General features: G+C 36.4%; 1 protein-coding gene across 1 annotated transcript in view; it reads left to right on the forward strand.

The window, feature by feature from the left end:
• Positions 1 to 24,694, forward strand: part of KIFAP3 (kinesin associated protein 3) — a 185,583-nt gene that overhangs the window by 48,616 nt on the left and 112,273 nt on the right. Inside the window, exons 7-8 of the mRNA XM_021682645.2 lie at positions 337 to 461; positions 2,470 to 2,568. Of these exons, the coding sequence (XP_021538320.1) occupies positions 337 to 461; positions 2,470 to 2,568 (224 nt within the window). The remainder of the gene's footprint in view (positions 1 to 336; positions 462 to 2,469; positions 2,569 to 24,694) is intronic.

Raw genomic sequence — 24,694 nt, forward strand, 5'->3', positions numbered from 1 at the left:
TTTTATTTAATATTAGTAATATGTTATTAGTTTTGTTTTACAGCAGTCTGAAAGTTTATTTTTGAGAGTATCTGCATAGTTAAAATAGTGGTTGATTACAAAAAATGCATTTTATTTCATTTCTAACTTAAAAATTTTATTTCAGGTATTGGTAATATATATAAAGTAATCTTATAATTTCAGGTCTTCATAGTATACCCTGGGTATATTCATTTATTGAAATATATATATCAAATTTATTTTCTACATTAATTATACATGTGTTTACCCAAAATAACTTTCCTGAATCTACAAAACATAATGCTTCAAATACATACTAAAATCTCTTCTTTAAAGCTTTTCTCAGTTTCATGGACTTATCACTCACTATAAAATTGGAGCTCTATGTATGAATATCATTGATCATGAGTTAAAAAGACATGAGCTGTGGCAAGAAGAACTCTCTAAGAAGAAGAAAGCTGATATCCTTTTAGAGTGGCATTTCACCGCAGTGTTGTTGCTAATGAGCTTTGGATGCGTGGGATGGTTTTGGGTTTTTTTTCCATTTACGTTATTTGGAAAAATAAAAGAGTATTGAAGGTTAAGATGAAGAGTGATACTATCAGAATGAATATAGTTTGACATATACTTTTTATCTCTTTGATTAGTTGTTAAGATAGAAGGAGCAGTAATAGTGGTCCTAGATAATTGAACTGGTGAGTGTTTAAGTGGCTATATCAATATATCCCCTAAGATCCTTTGGTTAGCTGAAGTCTGGCTCACTGCTGTTGTTTATGTAGTTCTGTCTATGTCATAAGGTGACTGATTGGAATAGGTGTGAATTTGGTGAACATAGTTTTAAATTCTATTTTGCTAATTAAGTGCAAAAATTCTTTTCTTAATACATATACATTTGAGAGGCCTACAGAATGATAGAACCTATGAAAAGAATCTTAAAAAATGATCCATTTTAACCTATCCTTCAAAACAGGAATGTTTTCTGCAGCTTCCCTTACAAATTGGTTATTTACTCTCTTCTTTGACAATGTCACTGCTTATTGATTTAGTTCATTCTGTGGTTTGACATCCTATTTATTATGTTCTTTTGCTTAGTGTACTAAAATCCACTTGTCAATAACTTCTGTCCCTTGAATCTAATCTTGCATGCTAAAGCAATATAGACTAAGGGTAGTCTCTTAAACATCACTTTTCTTGTATTTGAAGATATTTATCATATTGCTTCTACAGAGTAATTTTTCTAGATTGAAGGCCCTTGCTTTTTCATAAGGCTTATTCAGCAGCCATACTGGTAATTTTCCTTTGAACCCAGTATTTATTGATCTCTTTTAAAAAGTAAAAGTAGTATTCCTGTTGTGCAAAGTATCATATGTTTCTTACCTCTCCATCATGGAATCCCCAAGATACTCTAAAAATATACCCTAACACACAAGTTTTGACTTTTCTTTGTTAGGATCTTTCCAGGTTTAGAAATTTTCTATTTGTGCTATGAGCTTCGGAAATCTAGATTGGTGTTGACTTAAACTCTGTGGACAATTCAATAATCCTGGAGACTTTAGATCATTTCTGGAGTCACAAGTCTCCTAAATATACTCCAAATTCATTAAATAGGAGGGGTATGGAGAGAACTACTGACAGAACTTTTAGCAATCATTAATTTATATTTTGTGATTGTTGGGTAACAGGAACTGGTATTTTAGGACATAGCGTATTCCTATAAGTATCAGATACAATTGATCATAAGATGCATCATTATTCATGAACCACTAAGAATGGAAAAAAAAATGCTTCAATTAAACTATGACATATCATGGATTATAAGACATACTGAAATGCAGGAGATCCCTTGTGTTTTGATACAAGTAGCAGTCAACAAGGAGGAAGTTTTTAAGTGCTTGGGGATCCTGAAGTCAGACTGAAATAATTGATTATTTTTGCAGGTGTCCAGGGAATTATTTGGGACCATAAGATGTAATTTAAAATTTTTGGTGACCTCTAACTTTGGGATATTTCTCTTTTGATATCAAGTCTGAAGAGGGTACTAAAGAGCTTTAGATCTAATCAACATTCTTTGAATATTCTGGGCATCTGTCTGAGGTGAAATTTAGTATTCTTATTAACTAAAACACTCTTTAAGGCAGTAATCCTTTTGGTTCATGGATCCACTTGTTAATATGTTGAAAGAGACTTGTGTACATATGTAAGATATTTGTATAAAATTTCTGGGATTCATGTATTTGGTAACAACCCAAACATACGTTCACCCAAGGTCTCCAAGCATATCCTTGAGCCCTTGGTTAAGAAGTTCTAACAATTATTGTGCAGAGATGAATATTTTAGTTTTAAACTACTGGTTAGAGGAAACTAGATAATACTGCACATGAAATATAATAGTACTGTTCTTCATAGTATTTTTCAGTAGGTTTTCTTTGCTTCAGTAAATATGGATGATCCTTAACTTAAGTTGCTTACTTGATGAAGACCCTGAAAACCAAACCTTGAGAAAAGATTATGAAAAAACCTTTAAAAAATACCAGGGGCTTGTGGTAAAACAAGAACAGCTCTTACGAGGTATGATTTCCTAAGCAATGAGAAACACAACAAAGTGCTTACACTACGTTAATTTTGTTCAATTTTTTTTTTTTCAGATCGGTAAAGCTAATATCAGAGTAGTTGAAAAGTCTCTAAATTTTAATATGCTGTGAATTCTTTTATTTTTAGCTTGGGTAGTAATGTTTTAAGTTTCATTCCACTATTTTTCAACCAAAAGGCCCTATTCAGCTTTTAAATGTGTATATACTTTTAATTTATTTACTCGGGATTTTCTAATCCGGTGTTTGTCCTTTTCAGTAATGACAATCTGATCCCTCGAACACTAATATTAACTAATATTAGTTATAACATAATAGTACTAATATCTTATTTAACTTATTTTGTTGCTTTCCTAGGAAATGTTATAAAATTTTTCAAAATATTTCTCTTGATTAATAAAAAATAGTCTCTTCTTTCTGAGGTTTATAGAGCTCTAACAATTCAATAGTGTGGTTTCATAGTCATTGTATAAGATGCAAAGTCTTATGAAGGTTAGTGAGAATGTGGGGATTTTAAGTGTGCATTCCACTCCTGCTTTGTAGTTGATTGTTGATTTTTTTTCCAGTTTTGTTGAGATATAATTGACATATAACACTGTGTTAGGTTTAAAGTATACAGTGTGATGATTTGGTGCACACATATATTGCAAAATGTTTACCACAATAAGGTTAGTTAACATGTCCTTCACCTCACATAATTGCCATTTTGTTGTTGTTGTTATGGTGAGAACATTTAGCATCTATTCTCATAGCAACATTCAAATATACAATACAGTATTGTTAACTGTAGTCACCATGGTGTACATTAATTAGATCCCTGGAACTTATTCATCTTATGACTGAAAGTTTGTACCTGTTGACCAAGGTCTTCCCCTTTCCCCCACAACCCAGCCTCTGGTAAGCATCAATCTACTTTGTTTTTAGGAATACAATGTTTTTAGATTCCACATATTAAGTGAAAACATACAATATTTGTCTTCCTCTGTCTGATTTCACTTAAAATAATGCCCTCAAGGTCCATCTGTGTTGTCACAATTGGCAAAATATCCTCCTTTTTTATGAATGAATAATATTTCGGGGTGTGTGTTTGTGTGTGTGTGTGTGTGCCACATCTTTATCTATGCATCCATCAGTGGACAGTTAGGCTGCTTCATGTCTTGGCTATTGTGAATAATGCCTCAGTGAGCACAGGAATGCAGATATCTCTTTGAGATCATGATTTCATTTCCTTTTACCCAGAAATGGTGTTGCTGGATCATATGGTAGTTTTATTTTTAAGTTTTTGAGAAACCTCCATACTGTTTTCCATAGTGGCTACACCAATTTACATTCCTACCAAGAGTGCAGTTTAAGTTCCTACCAGTTTACATTCTTTTTACTCCACATCCTTGCCAGCATTTATCTCTTGTCTTTTTAATAATAGCTATTCTGACCGGTATGAGGTGATCTGTCATTGTGGTATTGATTTGCATTTCCCTGATGGTTAGTGATGTTGAGCCACCTTTTCATTTACCTATTGGCAATTTGTATATCTTCTTTGGGAAAATGTCTGTTCAAACCCTTTGTCCATTTTTAAATCAGATTTTTGTTGTTGTTGTTCAGTTGTATGAGTTTCTTACACCTTTTGGGCATTAACCCCTAATCAGATACATGATTTGCATATATTGTCTCCCATTCTGTAGGTTGCCTTTTCACTGGTTGATTCTTTCTTTTGCTGTACAAAAGCTTTTTAGTTTTATGTAGTCTCACTTGTTGATGACTACTTTTGTTGCTTGTGCTTTTGGTCTCAATTCCAAAAAATCATTGCCAAGACTAATGTCAAGGAACTTTTTCCCTCTATTTTCTTCTAGGAGCTTTACATTTTTCTTAATCCTAAGGATTATTTTATTTCAGTCCTTTTTCTTTTTTCCTTTGTAAGTCCAGTTAATTTTTGTGAGTGGTATTAGGGATCTAATTTCATTTTTTGGTACGTGAGTATTCAGTTCTCCCAGCACCCTTTATTTTGAAGAAACTGTCCTTTCCCCTGTTGAGTATTCTTGGCTCTCTTGTCAAATATTCGTTGACCTTTATATGTGGACTTATTGAGCTCTCAATTGTTTCATTGATCTATTATGTCTGTTTTTATGCTAACACCATACTGTTTGATTACTATAGCTTTGTAACATATTTTAAAAACAGAAAGTATGATGCCTCCAGCTTTATACTTTTTCAAGATTGCTTTGGCTCTTTTGAGTCATTTATGGTTTCATGTAAATTTTTGTATTTTTTTTTCTATTTCTGTGAAAAATGACACTGGAATTTTGAGAGAGGACATGGCTCTATAGATGTCTTTGGGTAGTATGGACATTTTAATGATAGTAACTCATCCCATCCTTGGGCACAGCGTATCTTTACATTTATTTGTGTTTTCAAATTTCTTTCATCAGTTTATAGATCCTTCACTTCTTTGGTTAAATTTATTCCTAGGTATATTATTCTTTGGTTAAATTTATTCCTAGGTATATTATTGTTTTTGATGCTATTGTAAATGAGATTGTTTTATTTCCTTATAGTTGTTAGTGTATAGGAGGAGTACAACTGATTTTTGTGTATTGATTTTTTATCCTGAAACTTTATTGAATTCATTTATTCTAACAGTGTTTTAGTAGTCTTAAGGATTTTCTATATAAGATTATATAAGATTATGTCTTCAGCAAACAGAGACAATTTCATGTCTTCCTTTCTAATTGTATACCTTTATTTCTTTTTCTTGCCTAAATTCTCTGGCTAGTTCTTCCAGTATTATATTGAATAAAGGTGTCAAGAGTGAGCATTCTTGCCTTTTTGCTAATCTTAGAGTAAAAACTTTCAGTTTTTCACTGTTGATTTTGATGTTGGTAGTGGGATTTTCATGTTAAGTACTTTCTATTCCTAGGATTTTAATATGGAAGGATGTTGAATTTTGTCAAATGCTTTTTCTGCATCGATGCATATGATTTTTGTCTTTTATTCTATTAATGCGATGTATCGTATTTTTTTGATTTGTGTATGCTGAACCATCTGTGCACCCCAGGGATAAATCCTACTTCGTCGTGGTATGTGATCCTTTTAATGTGCTATGCATTCAGTTTGCTAGTATTTTATTGAGAATTTTTGTATCTCTGTTCATCAGGGATACTGGTCTATAGTTTTTTGTTTTATGTTTTTCCTTGTAGTGTCCTTATCTAGCTTTGTATCAGGGTAACTCTTCAATTTTTTGGATGAGTTTGAGAAGGATTGGCATTAATTCTTTAAATGTTTGGTAGGAGTAGCCTGTGAAGCCATCTGGTCCTAGGCTTTTCTTTTTGCAGGGTTTGTGGTTATTGATTCAGCCTGCTGACTCATTATTGGTCTGTTCAGATTTTCTTCATGATTCGGTCTTGATAGGCTGTATGTTTCTAGAAATTTATTCTTTTTTCTAGGATGTCCATTTGGCTTGTAATTGTTGATATTAGTCTCTTAAGATCCTTTGTATTTCTGTTGTATTGGTTGTAATGTCTCTAGTTTGTAATTTCATTTCAGTCCTTTTTCTTTTTTCCTCTGTAAGTCCATTAAAAGTTTGTTCACTTTGTTCATCTTTTTAAAAACCCCAACTCTTAGTTTTGCTGATCTTTTCTATTGTTTTTCCATTCTCTATTTCATTTATTTCTGCTTTGATCTTTGTGATTTCCTTCATTCAACTACTTTGGGCTTCATTTGTTTTTTCTAGTTCCTTCAGGTGTAAAGTTAGGTTGCTTGAGATTTTTTATTTTCTCTTTTTTCTTTTTCTTTTTTCTTAATGTTAGTATTTATGGCTATACACATCTCTCTTAGCACTTCTCTTGCAGCATACTTTAAGTTTTGGTATGTTGTGTTTCATTTTTGTTAGTTTCAAGGTAGTTTTTTATTTCCTTTTTGATTTCACCTTTGACCCATTGGTTATTCTGGAGTGTATTGTTTAATGTCCACATATTTGTGAATCTTCCAGCTTTCCTTTGGTTATTGATTTGTAGTTTTAAGACATCGTTGTTGGAAAAGATCCCTGGTATGATCAATTTTTTTAAATTTGCTAAGACTATTTTGTGACCTATCCTAGAGATTGTTCTGTGTGCACTTGAGAACAATGTGTTCTCTGCTGTTGTTGGATGGAATGTTCTGTTTATGTCTCTTAGGTCCAGTTGTTCTAAAGTCTAGTTCATGTCTTTTTCCTTACTGATTTCTGCCTGGATGATATATTCACTGTTAAAAGTACAGTATTGAAGTTCCCTACTATTACTATATAGATGTCTGTTACTCCCTTCAGATCTGTTAGTGTTTGCTTAATATATTTCGGTGCACCAATATTGGGTGCCATATATATTTACGATTGTTATATCTGCTTGATGAATGACCTTTTACCATTATAAATGACCTTCTTTATCTTCTGTTAGTTTTTCTTTTTTTAATTTTATTATGTTATGTTAGTCACCATACATCATTAGTTTTTGATGTAGTGATCCACGATCCATTGTTTTCGTATAACACCCAGTGCTCCATGCAGTACGTGCCCTCCTTAATACCCATCACCGGGCTAACCAATCCCCCCCCCTCCCCTCTAAAACCCTGTTTGTTTCTCAGGTCCATAGTCTCTCATGGTTCATCTCTCCCTCCAATTCCCCCCCATCCCGCCATTTTTTCCTTCCTTCTCTTAATGTCCTCCATGTTATTCCTTATGTTCCACAAATAAGTGAAACCATATGATAATTGACTTTCTCTGCTTGACTTATTTCACTTAGCATACTCTCCTCCAGTCCCATGCATGTTGATGTAAAAGTTGGGTATTCATCTATTTCTGATGGCTGAGTAATATTCCAATGTATATATGGACCACATCTTCTTTATCCATTCATCTGTTGAAGGGCATCTCGGCTCTTTCCACAGTTTGGCTATTGTGGACATTGCTGCTATGAACATTGGGGTGCATATGGCCCTTCTTTTCACTACATCTGTGTCTTTGGGGTAAATACCCAGTAGTGCAATTGCTGGGTCATAGGGTAGCTCTATTTTTAAATTTCTGAGGCACCTCCACACTGTTTTCCAAAGTGGTTGTACCAACTTGCATTCCCACCAACAGTGTAAGAGGGTTCCCCTTTCTCCACAACCTCTCCAACATTTGTTGTTTCTTTCCCTGTCCATTTTTGCCATTCTAACTGGTGAAAGGTGGTATCTCAGTGTGGTTTTGATTTGGATTTCCCTGATGGCTAATGATGATGAACATTTTTTCATTTGTCTGTTAGTCATTTGTATGTCTTCTTTAGAGAAGTGTCTGTTCATCTCTTCTGCCCACTTTTTGACTTGATTATTTGTTTTTTGGGTGTTGAGTTTGAGAAGTTCTTTATAGATCTTGGATACCAGCCCTTTATCTGTACTGTCATTTGCAAATATCTTCTCCCATTCTGTGGGTTGCCTCTTTGTTTTGTTGACTGTTTCCTTTGCTGTGCAGAAGCTTTTTATCTTGATGAAGTCCCAAAAGTTCATTTTTGCTTTTGTTTCACTAGCTTTTGGAGATGTATCTTGAAAGAAGTTGCTGTGGGCGATGTCAAAGAGGTTACTGCCTATGTTCTCCTCTAGGATTCTGATGGATTCCTGTCTCACATTGAGGTCTTTCATCCACTTTGAGTTTATCTTTGTGAGTGGTGTTAGAGAATGGTCGAGTTTCATTCTTCTGCATGTGGCTGTCCCAATTTTCCCAGCACCATTTATTGAAGAGACTGTCTTTTTTCCATTGCATGTTTTTTCCTGCTTTGTCAAAGATTATTTGACCATAGAGTTGAGGGTCCATATCTGGGTTCTCTATTCTGTTCCATTGGTCTGTATGTCTGTTTTTGTGCCAGTACCATGCTGTCTTGGTGATCACTGCTTTGTAATATAGCTTGAAATCGGGCAACGTGATGCCCCCAGCTTTGTTTTTCTTTTTCAACAGCTCCTTGGCGATTCGGGGTCTTTCCTGATTCCATACAAATTTTAGGATTATTTGTTCCAGCACTTTGAAAAACGTCATTGGAATTTTGATTGGGATGACACTGAAGGTATAGATTGCTCTGGGTAGCATAGACATTTTAACAATGTTTATTCTTCCGATCCATGAGCATGGAATATTTTTCCATCTTTTTGTGTCTTCTTCAATTTCTTTCATGAGTGTTTTGTAGTTCCTAGAGTATAGATCCTTTACCTCTTTGGTTAGGTTTATTCCGAGGTATCTTATGGTTTTTGGTACTATTGTAAATGGAATCGTTTCTTTAATTTCTCTTTCTTCAGTTGCGTTGTTAGTGTATAAGAAAGCAACTGATTTCTGTGCATTGATTTTGTATCCTGCCACATTACTGAATTGCTGTATGAGTTCTAGTAATTTGGGGGTGGAGTCTTTTGGGTTTTCCGCATAAACTATCATGTTGTCTGCGAAAAGAGAGAGTTTGACTTCTTCTTTGCCAATTTGAATACCTTTTATTTCTTTTTGTTGTCTAATTGCTGTTGCTAGGACTTCTAGTACTATGTTGAACAACAGTGGTGAGAGTGGGCATCCTTGATGTGTTCCTGATCTTAAGGGAAAGGCTCTCAGCTTTTCCCCATTGAGGATGATATTCGCTGTGGGTTTTTCATAGATGGATTTTATGAGCTTGGGGAATGTTCCCTCTATCCCTATACTCTGGAGAGTTTTAATCAGGAAAGGATGTTGTATTTTGTCAAATGCTTTTTGTGCATCAATTGAGAGGACCATATGGTTCTTCTCCCTCCTCTTATTAATGTGTTCTATCACATTGATTGATTTGCGAATGTTGAACCACCCTTGCATCCCGGGGATAAATCCCACTTGGTCGTGGTGGATGATCCTTTTAATGTATTGTTGGATCCTATTAGCTAGGATTTTGTTGAGGATTTTGGAATCCATATTCATCAGGGATATCGGTCTGAAATTCTCCTTTTTGATGGGGTCTTTGCCTGGTTTGGGGATTAAGGTAATGCTGGCCTCATAGAATGAGTTTTGAGGTTTTCCTTCTGTTTCTATTTTTTGAAACAGCTTCAGTAGAATAGGTATTATTTCTTCTTTGAATGTTTGGTAGAATTCCCTAGGGAATCCATCAGGCCCTGGACTCCTGTTTTTGGGGAGGTTTTTGATCACTGCTTCAATCTTGTTACTGGTTATTGGCCTATTCAGGTTGTCAGTTTCTTCCTGTTTCAGTCTTGGCAGCTTATAGGTTTCCAGGAAGGCCTCCATTTCATCCAGATTGCTCAGTTTATTGGCATTTAGTTGTCGATAATAATTTCTAATAATTGTTTCTATTTCCTTGGTGTTGGTCATGATCTCTCCCCTTTCATTCATGATTTTATTAATTTGGGTCCTTTCTCTCTTCTTTTGGATAAGTCTGGCCAGTGGTTTATCAATCTTATTAATTCCTTCAAAGAACAAACTTCTGGTTTCATTGATCTGATCTACTGTGTTTCTGGTTTCTAATTCATTGATTTCTGCTCTAATTTTAATTATTTCTCTTCTAATGCATGGCTTAGGCGTCATTTGTTGCTTTTTCTCTAGTTCTTTAAGGTATAGAGTTAGTTGGTGAATTCGGGATTTTTCTATTTTTTTGAGTGAGGCTTGGATGGCTATGTATTTCCCCCTTAGGACCACCTTTGCTGTATCCCATAGGTTTTGGACCAATGTGTTTTCGTTCTCATTGATTTCCATGAATTGTTTAAGTTCTTTGATTTCTTGGTTGACCCAAACATTCTTGAGCAGAGTGGTCTTTAGCTTCCAAGTGTTTGAATTTCTGCCAAATTTTTTCTTGTGATTGAGTTCCAGTTTTAGAGCATTTTGGTCTGAGAATATGCAGGGAATAATCTCAGTCATTTGGTATCGGTTGAGACCTGATTTGTGACCCAGTATATGGTCTATTCTGGAGAAAGTTCCATGTGCGCTCAAGAAGAATGAGTATTCTGTTGTTTTAGGGTGGAATGTTCTGTATATATCTATGAGGTCCATCTGGTCCAATGTATCATTCAAAGCTCTTGTTTCCTTGTTGATTTTCTGCTTAGATGATCTGTCCATTGCTGAGAGTGGAGTATTGAGGTCTCCTACAATTAACATATTGTTATCAATATGACTCTTTATTTTGGTTAACAGTTGGCTTATGTAGATGGCTGCTCCCATGTTGGGGGCATATTTACAATTGTTAGATCTTCTTGTTGGATAGACCCTTTAAGAATGATATAGTGACCTTCTGGGTCTCTTATTACAGACTTTAGTTTAAAATCTAATTTGTCTGATATAAGAATTGCTACCCCAGCTTTCTTTTGAGGTCCGCTGGCATGGAAGATAGATCTCCATCCCTTCACTTTCAGTCTGGATGTATCTTTAGGTTCAAAATGAGTCTCTTGTAGACAGCATATGGATGGGTCCTGTCTTTTTATCCAGTCTGCAACCCTGTGCCATTTTATGGGAGCATTTAGGCCATTCACAGTGAGAGTGATTATTGAAAGATATGAATTGTCATCATGTTGCCTGTGAAGACGTTTTTATAGATTGTCCCTATAAATTTCTGTTGTAGATCACTCTTGGGGTCTTTCTCCTTTTATAGAACCCCCCTTAATATTTCTTGCAGGGCCGGCTTAGTGGTCACATATTCTTTCAACTTCTGCCGGTCGTGGAAGCTCTTCATCTCTCCATCCATTCTAAATGAAAGCCTTGCCGGATAAAGTATTCTTGGCTGCATGTTTTTCATGTTTAGTACCCTGAATATGTCTTGCCAGGCCTTTCTGGCTTGCCAGGTCTCTGTGGATAGGTCTGACGTTATTCTGATGTTCCTCCCTCTGTACATAAGGAATCTCTTCCCCCTAACTGCCCTTAAGATGGTTTCCTTGGTTCTAAGATTTACGAGTTTGACTCTCACATGCCGGGGTGTTGGCCTATTTTCCTTGATCTTAGGAGGGGTCCTCTCTGCCTCTAGGACTTGAATGTTTGTTTCATTCCCCAGATTAGGGAAGTTCTCAGCTACGATTTGCTCAAATACATCTTCTAGCCCTCTCTCTCTCTCCACTCCCTCCGGGATTCCAATGATTCTGACATTGGAATGCCTCATGGTGTCACTTCTTTCTGTGATTCTATTTTCATGGATTCTGAGTTGTTTTTCCCTGGCCTCCTCTTTTCCCTTTTTATCTATTATACTGTCTTCCAGATCGCTTACTCTCTCTTCTGTCTCAGTTACCCTAGCTGTTAGATTATCTAGATTGGATTGGATATCATTGATAGCATTTTTAAGTTCTGCCAATTCCCCTTTTATTTCTGCCCTTAGAGACTCTATGTTGCCATTAATTGATTTCTCCATTCTAGCCATCGTCTTCACAATTGCTAGCCTGAATTCCATCTCCAACATCTTGGTTATATCTGCATCCATTTGTAAATCTGCAGTGTAAGTCATAATCTCTGAGTCTTTTCTGTTTTGGGGGCTCCTCCTCCTAGTCATTCTGTTGATGGGTGTTTGAGGGAATGTATAGAGTCCAAATTATTGACCAGAACCCAAGCAAGATGCACCTGTTTTCTTGGGACCTTAGGGTTGCTGGCCTCTTGTTTTCCCAGCCTGTCTTCTGCGGGAGGGGCCTGCCGCACTGTTACTCAGGCAACCCTGTTTGAGTGGAGTTGCCCTGCGCCCCTGTGGCGGGGGATGGGCTCAGTGGGAATCAGTCTTTGGGGCTTTTGTTCTCTGGCGCCTTTCCCTGGAGGCTTTCCATGTCTCTTCCACGAGTCAGAGCAGAAGAGACCGTTTCCAACCCTCTGCCTCAGAGCAGAGAGACCTCAGTCTGTTCTTCAGTGGGCTCTCCAGGCCACACCATCTCCGTTTCTGTCTGTGCTGCTAGAAACTGCAGCGTCCTGGGTTGTGCGCCCCTCCGCAGCGCTCTCAGTCCTGCCTCTAGGTCGGGGCACGTCTCTACCCTTTGTGCTTCTAAAACCACCAGCCGCTCCCAGTTCATGCGCGCACGCGACTCCGCCACCTGGGGTCCTGGCCCGGGGACTGCAGTTCGCATGTGCGTGACTCCGCCGCTCGGGGTTTCCACCCCGGAGGTTGCAGTTCATGGGCAGGACCAGTGCACCGGGTTTCCCTCTTGGAGGCTGCAGTTCGCGTGCGCGCAACCGTCGCTCCGGGTTTCTGTCCGGGCGGCTGCAGTTTGCATGAGTGACCCCGCGGGTCTGGGCTTCCACCCTGGGGGCTGCCCTAAAGTCCTTTCCCAACGCTACCGGTCTGCGAGTCTGTGCCCGTCCGCAGCGTGCCAGGCTGTCACTCACTGGTGGTGTAGGATCCCCACGTCCAGGCACCCTCCCACTGCCGTTTATCCTCCGATATCTGCCCGCAGAATCACGGCTCTCCACTTCATACCTCAAAACCAACCGCCTGCGATATTCTATTTGTAGAGATCCAGATCTTCTTACATCTCAGGCTGGTTTCGTGGGTGCTCAGAGTGGTCTGGTAGATATCTAGCTCAATTCCGGGGACCAGTTGAAATAGGGTCCCCTACTCCTCCGCCATCTTTCCCCCCTCCTTCTGTTACAGTTTTTAAGTCTGTTTTGTCTGAGTATAGATCAGTATAGTACCAAAGTATGGCTACCATTTTTTGTTTCTCTCTTTTGGTTTCCTTTTGCATGGAATATCTTTTTTCATCCCTTCACTTTGAACATATGTGTGCCCTATCATATATCATGTTACTAATTAGCATCCTTTCATTTCAGCTTGAAGAATTCCTTTAGCATTTCTTTTAAGGCAGATCTAATGGTGATGAACTCCCTCAGCTTTTATTTGGGAAAGTATTTTGCTTTCATTTCTGAAGGACAACTTTGTTGGGTAAAGTATATTTGGTTGGCTTTTTTTTTTTTCTTTCAGCACTTTGAATATATCATCCCACTTATTCCTGGTCTGTAAGCTTTCTGCTGAGGAATCTCCTTATAGTCTTTGTGAGTTCCCTTATAGGAGATAATTTTTTTTCTTCCTGCTTTTAAAATTCTTTCTTGGGGTACCTGGGTGGCTCAGTGGGTCAAGCATCTGACAGTTGGTTTTGGGCTCCACGCTTAGCGGGGAGTCTCCTTGAGATTCTCTCCCTCTGCCCCTACCCCCACTTGTGTGCGCTCTCTCTCTCTCATAAATAAATCTTTAAAAAAGAAATAAAATTCTCTCTTTGATTTTACATGATTTTGTTAAATGTGTCTTGTAGAACATCATTCTACATGTAGATTGAAATTTGGGGGTGAGTTATTAATTTCATGAGATCCACATCTCTCCCCAGACCTGGGACATTCTCAGCCATTATTTCTTTAAATTTTCTGCCCCTTTCTTTCTAGTCTCATTCTGGAATTCCAGTGATATGTAGATTATTTTCTTAACGCACAAGCTTGAGGTTAGCCTCTCCTGCTGTGCACCTGCATTTCCACTGCCTGTGACAACACCGTGCAACCTCAGGAATGCAAACTTACAGCATAATTAGAGATTCATTCATCTTATATCCATAGTTCATTTGTTTTTATTATTGATGGTATTTCATTATATTCATCTATTAAGGGTTATCAGGGATGTTCCAGTTTTTCTCAATTACAAATAAAGTCACTGAGCATTAATGTGCGAGTTTTCATATGGGCATTTGCTTTCTTTTCTTTTAAAAAAATACTTTGTGATGGAATGCTGAGATCATATGGTAGGTGTATGTTTAACTTTTTAAGAAACTGAAATGGTTTTCTGCATGATTGTACTATTGTACCTTCTCATATCAGTATATGAGAGTTCTAGTTGTTTCACATCTTCTCCAACATTTGATATGGTCAATTGTATTACTTTTAGCCATTTTAAAATGTATGCAGTAGTATCATATTGTGGTCTTAACTTTCATTTTCCTAGTGTCTAATTATATTGAATATCTCTTCATGTGTTTATCTGTCATTTTTATATCTTTTGTTATATTATCTGTTAAATCTTTTAATTTTTTTTTGTTGGATTGCCTTCTTACTGAATTTTGAGAGTTTTTGTTTTTTTTTTAATTGGAGAGAGAACACGCAAGTGGGGAGGGGCAGAGGGAGGAAGAGAATCTTGAGCAGGCTCCTTGCCCCCCCCATCCCTCACCCCCCACCCACTCTAGGCGCAGAGCCCAATGCAGGGCTTGATCTCATGACCCTGAGTTTATGACCTGAGCTGAAATCAAGAGTCGGACGCTTAACTGAGCCACCCAAGCACCGCAGGAGTTCTTTATATATATTGGATATAAGCCTTTATCATATACATATGATTTGCAGACATTTTCTCCCAGTCTTGCATTATCTTTTTCTTCTCTTAAGAGCATCTTTTGGAGAGCAGTATTTAAAATTTTTATGTAGTACAATTGATTTCATATTTCCTGAATTACAATTCTGGTATGATATCTAAGAAATTCTTTTCTAACTAAAGTTTGCAAAGATTTTCTCCTCTGTTTTCTACAAGTTTTATTAGTCTTAGGTTTTACAGTTAAGTCTATATTAAGTTCTGAGTTAATTTTTTTATATGGTGTGAAGAATGGATCAAAGTTCTTTTTTATTCTTTTTGCTTATGCATGTCCAATTATCCAAGCATTATTTGTTGAAAACACTATCCTTTTACCTTTATCTGTTGGATTGTTTTATATGTTTGTAAAAATCTTTTATCCATGTATGTGCATTTCATTTCTGTACTCTAATTTCTGGTGTTCACCACATTTGTAACTCTTGAAACCAATAGCACAGTGTCTTCAGTATTGTGGCTTTATAGAAAAATCTTAAAAATGAAGTAGTATTAAGACTCCCAACTTTTTTTTTCAAAGGTGTTCTAGATATTCTAGGTATTTTGCATTTTCGTATTATTTTATAATCATTGTATTCATTTCTATAAAATTCTGAGGTATTGATTCAGATTACATTGAATACATATATTAATTTGGGAAGAATTGATATCATAACAATATTGAGTCTTTTGACCCAAGGAAAGGATCTTTCTTTCCATTTATTTAGATTGTTTAATATCTCATAGTGGTGTTTTGTTATTTTCAGTTTTTTTCACATCTTGTGTCAGATTTATCCCTATCCCTAAGCGTTTCATATTTTTATTGCTAACCCTGAACACTCTTTTTAAAAAAATCTCAATTGATTATGTGTTGCTTGTATATAGAAATATAATTGTTTTTTTATATTGGGTTTGAGTTCTTCAACCTTGGTAAATTCATTTATTAATTAGTTCTAGTAACTTTCTTTTAAAGATTTCATCATATTTTCCACATAGATGAACATGTTATCTATAAATAAAGATAATTTCATCTTTTCAAATCAGGAAACCTTTTAATTATTATTTAGTTTGTTATATGGTGAATTGCATTGATTGATTTTTCAAATGTTAAATCAACCTTGGGCTCCTGTATTAAAATCCCTCGTATTATCCTTTTTATAGATCAGTGGATTAAATTTCCTAACTTTGTTTTGCCTCTGTGTTCATAAGGGATATTTGTGTGTAGTTTTTTTTTTGTTGTAAAATTTTCATGATAATGATGGCTTCATAGGTTGACTTGGGATATATTCCATCTTATTTAACTTTCTGGGAGACCGTGTGCAGAATTGGTATTATTTCTTCTTTAAATGTTGGGCAAGATATTCCAGTGAAGCCATCTGAACTCTTGTTTTCTTTGTGGGAAGATTTTAAACTGCGAATTCAGTTTCTTTAATAAGTACTGTTCACATTCCCTATTTCTTCGTGAATGAGCTCAAGTAGATTGAATCTTTAAAGGAATTTCTACATTTCAGGTTGTTCCATATTAATATTCCCTTATTATCTATTTTATTAATACCTATAGAATCTATAGTGATATAACCTCTCTCAACCCATAAATTGGCAAATTATGCCTTTCTTTTTTCTCCTGAGCATAGTAATTGGAGGGTTATCATTTTTTTTTTTATCTCAAGAACCAACTTTTGGTTTAATTGATTTTCTGTATATTTGTATTTTATATTTCATTGATTTCTCTACAGATCTTTATTATTTACTTTACTGAGCTTACTTTGGGTTCAGTTTGCACTTTTTGTAGTTTCTTAAGGTGGAAGTAGGATTATTTATTCAAGACCTTTTTTCTTCTATATTAAAGGTGTTCAGGGCTATAAATTTCTCTTTAAGCACTGTTTTAGGGATATCCCATCGATTTTGATATGTCCTGTCTTTATTTTCATTTTTATTCTGTCCAAAACACCTTTAAATTCCCCTTTTATTTCTTCTTTGACCCATAGGTTATTTAGAAAGGAGTTATTTTATTTCTGAATATTTGGGGATTTCTCAGTAATGTAATCCCATTACTGTTAGAGAAAATACTTTTTATTCAAATTCCAGTTACCAGTACAGTATAATATTAGTGTCAGTTGTACGATATAGTGATCAGCACTTCCATATTCACCTGGTACTCATCACACAAAGTGTACTTCTTAATCCCCATCACCTATTTAACCCATTGCCCCCATCTACCTCCCCTGTGGTAACCATCAGTTTGTTCTCTATAGTTAAGTCTGTTTCTTGGTTCACATCTCTCTCTCTTTTCCCTTTGCTTATTTGTTTTGTTTCTTAAATGTTACATGAATGAAATCATATGGTATTCATCTTTCTGACTTATTTTGCATAGTATTATACTCTCTGGCTCCATCCATGTTGTTGCAAATGGCAAGATTTCATTCTTTTGATGGCTACATAATATTCCATTGTGTGTGTGTGTGTATGTGTGCACACACGCACAAATCCCACATTTTGCTTATCCATCAGTCAATGAACACTTGAGCCATTTCTGTAATTTGGCTATTGAGATAATGCTGTTATAAACATCAGGGTGCATATATCCCTTTGAATTAGTATTGTTGTGTTCATTGGGTAGTTAAGTTGCTGGATCATAGGGCAGTTTATTTTTAACGTTTTACGGAACCTCCATACTGTTTTCCAGAGTTGGCTGCACCAGTTTGCATTCCCACCAATAGTGCAAAAGGGTTCCCCTTTCTCCACATCCTTGCCAACACCTATTGTTTCTTGTGATTTTGATTTTAGCCATTCTGACAGGTGTGGTGTGATATCTCATTGTACTTTTGATTTGAATTTTCCTGATGATGAGTGATGTTGAGCATCTTTTCATGTATCTGTTGGCCATCTCTATGTCTTCTTTGAAAAAATGCCTCTTCATGTCGTCTGCCCACTTTTTAATTGGATTATTATTGTTTTCTGTGTATTGAGTTGTATAAGTTCTTTGTATATTTTGGATATTAACCCTTTATCAGATAATGTCATTTGCAAGTATCTTCTCCCATTCCAAAGGTTGCCTTTTAATTTTGTCGATTGTTTCCTTCGCTGTGCAGAAGCTTTTTATTTTGATGAAGTCCCAGTAGTTTATTTTTTTGTTTGTTTCCCTTGCCTCAGGAGACCTATCTAGAAAGAAGTTGTTATGGTCAATGTCTTAAGAGGTTACTGCCTGTGTTCTCCTCTAGGATTTTTATGGTTTCAGATCTCACATTTAGGTCTTTGATCCATTTTAAATTTATTTTTGTGTAGGATGTAATGAAGTGGTTACAAACAAACAAAAGAAACAAAACATTCTTCTGCATGTTGCTGTCTAGTTTTCCCAACACCATTTGTTAAAGAGACTGTCTTTTTCCCATTGGATATTCTTTCTTGCTTTGGCAAAGATTAATTGAACATATAGTTTTGGGTTCATTTCTGGGTTTTCTATTCTGTTGTATTGATCTATGAATCTGTTTTTGTGCTAGTACCATACTGTTTTGATCCTTACAGCTTTGTAATATAACTTCAAGTCCAGAATTGTGTTGCCTCCAGCTTTGCTTTTCTTTCTCAAGGTTGCTTTGGCTCTTCGGGGTCTTTTGTCATTTTATACAAATTGTGGGATTGTTCTAGCTCTGTGAAAAATGCTGTTGGTATTTTGATAGGGATTGCATTAAATGTGTAGATTGCTTTGAGCATTATAAACATTTTTTTTAAGATTTTATTTATTTATTTGACAGAGAGAGTCACAGTGAGAGAGGGAACACAAGCAGGGGGAGTGGCAGAGGGAGAAGCAGGCTCCCCGCGGAGCAGGGAGCCCGATGCGGGGCTCGATCCTAGGACCCTGGGATCATGACCTGAGCCGAAGGCAGACGCTTAATGACTGAGCCACCCAGGTGCCCCGTGCATTATAAACATTTTAACAGTGTCTGTTCTGGGTGCCTGGGTGGCTCAGTCAGTTAAGCATCTGCCTTCGGCTCAGGTCATGATCTAGGGTCCTGGGATCAGAGTCCTATATCAGGTTCCCTGCTCAGTGGGGAGTCTACTTCTCTCTCTGCCCCTCCCCCTGCTCGTGCCCTCCCTTCTCTCTCTCTCTCTCTCTAAAATAAATAAAATCTTTAAAAAAAAGAAAAAACAGTGTTTGTTCTTCCGGTCTGTGAGCATGGAATGTCTTTTCATTTCTTTGTTACTTTCAGTTTTTTTTATCATTGTTTTATAGTTTTCAGAGTACAGGTCTTTCACCTCTTTGGATAGGTTTATTCCTAGATATCTTATGGGTTTTGGTGAAATTTTAAATGGGATTGATTCCTTAATTTCTCTTTCTGCTGCTTCATTATTGGTGTATAGAAATGCAACAGATTTCTGTAGATTTTGTATCCTGTGACTTTACTGAATTCATGTATCCATTCTAGCAGTTTTTGATGGAGTCTTTGGGTTTTCTATATAGAATATCATGTCATCTGCAAATAGTGGAAGTTTTACTTCTTCCTTGCCAGTTTGGATGCATTTTATTTCTTTTTGTTGGCTTGCTGTGGCCAGGACTTTCAGTACTATGTTAAATAACAGTGGTGAGAGTGGACATCCCTGTCTTGTTCCTGACCATAGAGGAGACGCTCTCAGTTTTTCCCCCATTGAGGATGATATTAGCTGTGGGTTTTTAATCACTGGCCTTTATTAAGTTGAAGTATGTTTGCTCTAAACCTACTTTGTTGAGGGTTTTTATCATGAGTGGATGTTGTACTTTGTCAAATGCTTTTTCTGCATCTATTGAAAGAAACATACGGTTCTTGTCCTTTCTTTTATTAATGTAGTGTATCATGTTGATTGATTTGCAAATATTGAACCATCCTTGCAACTCAAGAATAAATCCCACCTGACTGTCATGAATGATTTTTTTTAATGTATTGTTGGATTCAGTTTGCTAGCATTTTATTGAGAATCTTTGCATCCATGCTCATCAATACAGGACATTGGCCTATAGTTCTTTTTTAGCGGAGTCTTTATCTGGTTTTGGTATTAGAGTAATTCTGACCTCATAGAATGAATTTGGAAGTTTTCCTTTCCTACTTTTTGGAGTAGTTTGAGAAGAATAGGTATTAACTCTTTAAATATTTGGTAGAGTTTACCATCTGTCCTTGGAGTTGAGAGTTTTTTGATTACTGATTCAATTTTTTTTGCTGGTTATGGGTCTGTTCAAGTTTTCTATTTTTTCCTATTTCAGTTTTGGTAGTTTGTATATTTCTAGGAATTTATCCATTTCTTGAGGTTGTCCAATTTGTTGGCTTATAGTTTTTTTAATAATATTCTCTTATAATTGTTTTTATTTCTGGGGTATTAGTTGTTACTTCTTGTCTCTCGTATGTGATTTTATGTATTCAGGTCCTTTCTCTTTTCTTTTTGATAAGTCTGGCTAGAGGTTTATCAATTTTATTAATATTTTCAAAGAACCAGCTTTGGTTTTTTCTGTTCTATTGTTTGTTTCATTCATCTGTTCTATTGTTTGCTTTTGTTTTTGTTTCTATATCTTTTATTTCTGCTCTGATCTTTATTATTTCCTGCTGGCTTTAGACTTCATTTGTTCTTTCTGTCTCCCTTAGTTGTAAGGTTAGGTTGTTTATTTGAGATTTTTCTTGCTTCCTAAGGTAGGCATGTATGGCTATGTACTTCCCTCTTATAACCACTTTTGCTGCATCCCAAAGGTTTTGGACCATTGTGTTTTCATTTTCATTTTCATTTGTTTCCATGGTTTTTTTTTTTAATTTCTTCATTGATTTCCTGTTTTTTGTTTAGTAGCATGTTGTTTAACCTCCATGTATTTGTTGTCTTTCCAGATTTTCTCTTGTAATTGACTTCTAGTTTCATAATGTGGTGTCAGAAAAGGTGTCTGGTATGATCTCAGTCTTTCTGTATTTGTTGAGGCCTGATTTCTGATCTAATATGTGATCTGTTCTGGAAAATGCCCCATGTGCCCTCGAAAAGAATGTGTATTCTGCTGTTTTAGGACAGAATGTTCTGAATATATTGGTTAAGTCCATCTGGTCCAGTGTGTCATTCAAAGCCATTGTTTCCTTATTGATTTTCTGTTTAGATGATATGTCCATTGATGTAAGTGGGGTGTTAAAATCTCCTACTATTACCGTGTTCTTTTATGTTTGTTATTGTTTTATATATTTTGGTGCTCCCATTCTGGTGCATAAATATTTACAGTTGTTAGATCTTGTTGGATTGTCCCCTTTATTATGATATAGTGCATTATCTATCTCTTGCTACACTCTTTGTTTTAAAGTCTAGTTTGTCCAATACAAGTATTGCTACTCCAGCTTTCTTTTGATATCCATTTGCATGATAAATTTTTCTCCATCTCCTCCCTTTCAATCTGCATGTCTAAAATGAGTTTCTTATAGGGAGCATATAGATGTATCCATTCTGACACCTTATGTCTTTTGATTGGAGCCTTTAATCTATTTACATTCAAAGTAGTTATCGATAGATGTATTTATTGTCATTTTATTATTTGTTTTTTCATTGTTTTTAGAGATTTTGTCTGATTCTTTCTTGTCTTTTTCACTTTTGGTCTCTCCTTTGCACTCAAAGAGGCCCTTTTAATATTTCTTGCAGGGCTGGTTTAGTAGCCATGAACTCCTTTAGATTTTTTCTGACAAACCCTTTATCTCTCCTTCTATTCTGAATGATAGCCTTTCTGGATAGAGTATCCTTAGCTGCAGATTTTTCCCATTCAGCACTTTGAATATATCATGCCACTCTCTTCTGGCTTGCTAGGTTTCTGTTGAGAAATCTCCAGCTATCTTTGTGGATCTTCTCTTGTAAGGTATGGACTTCTTTTGTCTTGCTGCTTTTAAGATTTCTTCTTTATCACTATATTTTACAAATTTAATTTACAATATGTCTTGCTGTTGCCCTGCTTTTGTTATTTTGATGGGAGTTCTCTGTGAAGACTGTTTCTTTCCCCAGATTGGTGAAGTTTTCTTTATTTCTTCAAATAAATTTTCTGTTCCCTTTTCTCTGTCTTTTGGGACTCCTATAATACAAATGTTATTACATTTGATGGAGTCACTTACAAGTTTCCTATGTCTGTTCTCATGTTGCATAATTCTTCTTTTTCTGTTTTCTCCAGCTTCATTACCCTCTGTTACTCTGTCTTTAATGTCACCAATTCATTCCTCTACTTCTTTCAGCCTACTTCATTGCATCAAGCCTGTTTCCAGTCTCATTTATGGCATTCTTCATCTCTGATTCTTTTTTAACTCTTTTATCTCTGTGATAAGGGTCTCACTGATGTCTTTTATTCTTTTCTCAAGCCCAGTGAGTATCCTTATGATTGTTGCTTTATATTCTTAATATGGCATGTTACTTATATATGTTTCACTTAGATTGCTGGCCTTGGCCTTATCTTGCTCTTTCATTTGGGATAAATTCCTCTATCTTGGCATTTTTGTCTACATCTATGCCTTCTTCTGTGTATTGTAAAACCCAGTTATGTCTCCTGTTCCTGAAAGTGATGGCCTTATGATGAAGAGGTCATATAGTGCCCAGGTCATATAGTGCCTTCAGGGAGTGTCTCTGGTATGTGCCGCATGCGCCCTGCTGTTGAGTTTTGCTCTGTCCTTCAGGCCAGTCATCTGCAGAGGCTCTCCTTCCCTGCTGTGGGCAGCATTTGGTTTCTCACCTGAATATGGCAAGTTTTAACTAGGTGTCATGTGGTCTTCTTGTGAAATGAGATCTGACACCGCTTCCACCAGAACTGAAGCCCTGCAAAAGAACTCTCTGGTTGGGAAACATGGTGTGAGCAGGGGTTGTATTGATCTTCTGTGGGAGGGGTCCACTGCACTGGGACTAAGGCAGGTTTGACCGAGTGTGGGCACTGTGCTGCTTCCTGCAGGGGGCTCTCTGTTTATGCTGAGGGGCAGAGGTGGGAAATGGCACCATCCAGCCCCTTTGTTCCCAGAGAGGTATCTCTGTGAATGCTGCCTCTTGGGGACATGCTCTGAGAAGAGCAAATAATCTCCCCACTTTGTGTCCCAAGGATTCTTCAGATTGCTGTTTCCACACTGTCTGCCCCTGGGTTGTTTGCCTGCATCTCTCCAGGAGTAGGGTAGTGCCCTCAGGACTCTATTCCAGCCAAGCCCATTGACCTTTAAAACTCCAGGCTTTAAGCCCCATTGTGCAAGAACTCAGGAAATTCAACCCCTCTTGTTTTCCAAGCCAATGGCTTTGGGGAAACATTCCCCTTGTGTGTTCCCCAGTTCTCTCTCTCTCTCCCTTCTCCACAACCATGGCTCCCTCCCCTCTGAAGCACCCACAGTCCGTTTCTCCTCTAAGCCATGTCTCTGCACTTCCTACCTTCTTCGATGTGGTCTCTCCTCTCCCTTTCATTATAGAGTCTGTTCTTTCAGTCTTCAGGTTGATTTCTGGGGTATTTAGGATGGTTTGATAGTTATCTAGTTGGATGAGACAAGCCTAGGGGCCTTCTACTCCACTGCCATCTTCCTCACTCTCTGAGAAAATACTTTTTATGAACTGAATTTTTAATTTATTGAGACTTGTTTGATGGTGTAGAATATGGTTTCAAATGTTGTGTGTGCAGTTGAATGTGCATTCTGATACTGTTCTGTGGAATGTTCTATAAATATCACTGAGAAGTTGGTTGCTAATGTGTTCAAGTCTTTACATCTTGTTGTGTTTTCTGTACTTGTTCTATTAATTAGTCAAATATTAAAATATCTGACTAAATTTATGGATTTGACTGTTTTTCCTGCAGTTATATCAGGTTTTGCTCCATGAATTTTAAAGCTTTATTCTTAAGGATGGAAAGATAGAGGATTGTCATGTTCTCTTGATTAGTTTGTCCTTGTCATTATGAAATGATCTTCATTACCTCTGATAATATTCTTTTGTCTGAAATTATTTTTCCTGGGTGCCTGGTGGCTCAGTTGGTTGGGCGACTACCTTTGGCTCAGATCATGATCCTGGAGTCCCGGGATCGAGTCCCGCGTCGGACTCCCTGCCCGGCAGGGAGTCTGCTTCTCCCTCTGACCCTCCCCCCTCTCATGCTCTCTCTCTCTCTCATTCTCTCTCTCTCAAATAAATAAATAAAATCTTTAAAAAAATGAAATTACTTTTCTTATATTAATATAGATACTCCAGCTTTGTTGTGACTAGTGTTAGCATGTTGTTTATTTGTCCATCCTTTTACTTTTAATGTATTTATATCTTTATATTAAATTTTTTTTTATATATAGCACATAGTTGAGTCTTGCTTTTATTTATTTTTTTCATCTTTTCCCCTCTTTTTCCTCCTTGTCTGCATTCTTATGGATGAAGGGTTTTTGTTTTTTGTCTGTTTATCTCCATTGTTGGCTTAGCTATGACTCTTTTGTTCCATTGGTTGCTTTAAGATTTATATTATACATCTTTAATTAATCATTAAGTTGTCTGCCCCCAAGTTTACATATTTAACTTATCATAAGTTAAGTCTGCCTTCAGGTAACATTGTACCACTTCATCTATGGTATAAGAACCATTACTCCCATTTCTTCCCTTCTCAACTTTCTGCTGTTATAATTAATATTAGTTATACATACATCTTAGTTATACATACATATGCAGACATATATATGCTTATATACATATATATATACTTATATACACATATATATACTTATATACACATATATATACACATATATATACTTATATATTATAAATCCTAAAATATAATTTACATAGAAACATTTTTATTTTAAAGATATTTAAATATTAAGAAAATAAAGTTACCAT

Source organism: Neomonachus schauinslandi, chromosome 6 (genome assembly GCF_002201575.2).
Source record: "Neomonachus schauinslandi chromosome 6, ASM220157v2, whole genome shotgun sequence".
Lineage (NCBI taxonomy): Eukaryota > Metazoa > Chordata > Mammalia > Carnivora > Phocidae > Neomonachus > Neomonachus schauinslandi.